Raw genomic sequence first — 3,960 nt, 5'->3', positions numbered from 1 at the left:
AAATTACAGGTTGAAGCCCTGGAATGGGAGACTCGAAAGAAATGTACTAACCCTTTGAGGAGCCTGATATGGGCAATTGAATTATTGCCAGAACTGTGGAGCAGCATGGTCAACTGCCATCTTTGAGCTGGGCACCGTTGTTTCTGACTCTACCAAGAAAGAGTTTCCGTTGCTATACAACATGCATGCTTCCCTTATTTTCTAGAGGGAGATTAAGTTTATAGCAGGGAGTTGACCTATAATTTTCCCCATTCTAGTTACCATGCCAGACATCCACATTTTGCAAATTCTGATTTGTCTTGGTTTTGGTTCATCAGCCATGACAGAGCCAGGAAGAACCAGTTTGAAGGACTGGCAAAGGCAAAAAAGAAAAGTAAATAGCATTATTTAAAATGACAATGTTATGCTAGTGAGCTTAATCATGGCAATTTCTAGACACTTTCTTGCTAAGTTAAATACAGTTATCCATACTGAAAATAGAATACCTTTCCTTTTGACTCAGGGTCTTAAGCTGTCAAATTTGTGTCAGAATTAAGTTTTACTTAGTTGTAATATGACATGGCATACTCAAACATTAAACCAACTTAAAATTCCTTATAAATTTTGTGGATAAATCTATATTTCCAAGAATTTAATTTTTATAGTTTAGCCACACGTTTAGGAACTGATACCATTATTGAGGTATGTGTCATGAATGGGTAAAGTATCTATCTTCTGGGGCTTCTTTGCAAAAAATTTCCCCACATTTTTATATCATTAATAAGTCCTTTTTTTTCCTGTCTCTCTCCTTTTATCACGTAAACTTTTGTAATTCCAAGCAGTTCTCTGTAAACAGGGAGAAGTGAAAAAGTATGCTAGACTTATTTTTCATTATCAACAAGTAACCTATTATAGTGGCCATTATCCAAGCAATTGTCCAAACAGGTAGTAAATATAAAGTGGATCATGACTTTTTTCAATCTTAAAAATTATATTTTTGACATTCTTTTAAGTTTTACTCAAATTCCAAGTTACTCCTAATAATTTTAAAAATTTCTGGTCACCAATTTGTTTTTGTGAGTCCTTAATGTAAACAGCTGATTAAAACCATGTTTTAAGGTCACATCATGCTTATACTCATAAAAGTTATTAAATATATATATATAATTTAAGTATATATATATGTATATACATATATAATGATTTTTTTCCAAGTTTTTGAAATACACACAAGCACACATGTCAGTAGTCAATTTGGGTTTATAAAATAAGAATTTCTTATTTGGAGAAGAGATCGTGAAAAGTAATTACTTGTATTAGTTAAAAATTTTCTCCTTTAATTTTTCCTCATTGAATTTGTTTGCCCAGAAAAAAAAAAAAAAAAAAAAAAAGCTGTATATTTTAAGGCCAACACCAAATAGGAAATCTTGGCCTGTTATTTTCTAAATATTTTTACACTAGAAGTCCAGTATGCTTAACATAAAAGTATAGCTGCTGTAGTAGAAGGTCACTGTAATAGATAATAGTGTGTAGTGTTTAGCTCCTCTGAAAGTCAAGTAGAAGTAGGAGAGACTGAATACACCTCTGAGAAATCTATAGGGCTACATGAAGAAGAATTGGAAAATTAGTCTACAGTATGCTTTTTAATTTAAACAAAAACAAAACCAAATAGTCAGTTATTACTGAGCTATTTATCATGGAGTTCTAGGTGTCTAATTTATAAGGTCTCTGAATTAGACTTCAGGGCCCATGTTACATTTTATTACAGTCTACAACATAAGTGTAGACTGGCAAGAATTAAACTAAAAGCCTGTTTCACAGCTGTTATGCATCTGGGAGTTTGGTTAAAAGGGTCTTACTTAGCTTAGCCTGAGTTGTGATAAAAAGCAGGGTCTAGAGGCCTTTTAACTAAAGTCTACTGCTCTGATCAGAGCTGTATTTAATACTGGCCCATAAGTCCACATAATTATAGTTTGTAAGAGTCTATAGGACATCAGTAACTTTTAAATCTTACCATGTGAAAAATTATTATGTCACCTGTGGTCTTTAAAAAGTAGCCAGCAAACTAGGATAAAGATGACGATCAAACCAAATATTTCTGAAATTCTGTCTCAGTTTTGCATTTATAATGTTCCAACTATTAATTGTAATATACTACTACTTTTAATATGTTTTAATGGAGAATTTTAGTTCTGATAAATGAATGCTTCATATCAGATTTGTTATACCATTGGGAAAGATGGGTTACTTACTTAATGTAAACTTCTTATTACATTTTGGCTTCCTCCCAGTCTTGCAGATGGGTCAGGGGCTGTGGAGAGTGGCCAGAAACCAGCAGCTGCAACAGGAAGGCTTTAGTGAGCAAGGCTACCTGACCAGAGAGCATAGCAGGAGAATGGCTGCAAGCAACATTTCCAATGCCAGTCATCGTAAACAAGTCCAAGGAGGCATTGACATATATCATCTTTTAAAGACAAGGAAGTCTAAAGAACAGGAAGGATTCATTAATTTGGAAATGTTGCCTCCAGAGCTAAGCTTTACCATCTTGTCCTACCTGAATGCAACTGACCTTTGCTTGGCTTCATGTGTTTGGCAGGACCTCGCTAATGATGAACTTCTCTGGCAAGGGTAAGTTAAACACCCCAATATTTGACTCAAACATCTTTAAGAATAATCACGTTCTGTTTAGGAGATATATATATTTGTACATATAGTGTGAAATATTTATTTTTAACTTGTACTTTGTGTTGTTCTTTATTAAAGTTTGGAAAAATAAAGATAAAGATACCATAACAATCAAATGTGATATGGGAAAAAAACAGTGCAAAAGAAGATACCCTGTTTATGAGTATTCTAATCACTTTATAGTTAGAAGAGAGGTTACCATTCAAGATGTGTTCGTTTATTATAAATCAGAAATTGTCAGTTTATTCTAAAGATACAGCAAAATTGTGAAATAAAAATTTATAACCCAAAACTTAGAATGTTCACCCATATGTTTGTTTCCCGTATATAATTCCTATCTGAAGGCTAACCATACTTAAAAATCAATAACTGTTTCCCAAATTTTAATGTTTTCATAGGTTACAAATGGAGTGTGTATGTGTGTTTTCTTTTTTTAAATTCATTATATATTTCTATCAGCAGTGCTAGCATATAAACTTTAAAAGTGAAAATTTTGGTCACTTTAATAAATATTAGGTGGCAGGAGAATAAACAATCTACTTACTGAACTAGAAGTATAATATAGAAATTTTAGCAGCTGTTGTACTAATTTAAATTTAAACTATAAATCTGAGAAAGTTTGGCAGAATTGAATCTAAATTACTCCTTATATCGCATCATACAATTTTAACTATGTAATTTCTTTTATTTTCTTTTGAGTCCTGGATTTTCTAGCATTATTGACCAAAGTTTCTTTAAGTTTTCATTATTTTTAAATGGGACTTCATAAAGATCTAGACCATACAAAAAATAAAAGCCTTTTTTATACTATAAATAATAAAACCTAATTTAAAAAAAAAAAAACTTAATTGCTTTTGAGTCACGTCCGGCTGGCTCATAGCAGCCCAATAGGACAGAGTAGAACTACCCCATAGAGTTTGAAGGCTGTAAATCTTTTCATGAAGACTGTCACATCTTCCTCCCATGGAGCAGCTATTGAGTCTAAATTACTGACCTTTCAGTTAGCAGCCAGGCACTTTAACCACCGTGCCACCAGGGTTCCTAAAACCTGATTAAGAGACTTAATAAATTAATATAAATTGACAAACTTTATGAAAAATGTGCTACCAGTAATGATATCACCATTTTAGGCTTTCTAATGCCACAGAATTATAGTATTAAATATAAGTTCATTTCTCCACCTATAAATATCATTACCATATTTATTTATAATCTCTTTTCTACATTTTGGTACTCCCCAACAAACTTTATTTGTAATCCTATAGCTGAACTTATTTAAAAAAAAAAAAAAAAAAA

At 32.1% G+C, this 3,960-nt stretch overlaps 1 protein-coding gene across 1 annotated transcript in view; it reads left to right on the top strand.

The window, feature by feature from the left end:
* Nucleotides 1–2,178: 2,178 nt before the first annotated feature.
* The window catches only part of FBXO8 (F-box protein 8), a 66,733-nt gene continuing 64,951 nt past the window's right edge, over nt 2,179–3,960 (top strand). The window contains 2 exon segments of the mRNA XM_007950355.2: nt 2,179–2,244; nt 2,246–2,607. Of these exon segments, the coding sequence (XP_007948546.2) occupies nt 2,179–2,244; nt 2,246–2,607 (428 nt within the window).

The sequence above is a fragment of the Orycteropus afer genome, unplaced genomic scaffold (genome assembly GCF_000298275.1).
Source record: "Orycteropus afer afer isolate SDZICR_OR568_19922 unplaced genomic scaffold, OryAfe1.0 scaffold00268, whole genome shotgun sequence".
NCBI classification, from domain to species: Eukaryota; Metazoa; Chordata; class Mammalia; order Tubulidentata; family Orycteropodidae; genus Orycteropus; species Orycteropus afer.
Note: the sequence above shows the minus strand (reverse complement) of the source record. Positions and strands in the feature narration are given on the sequence as shown.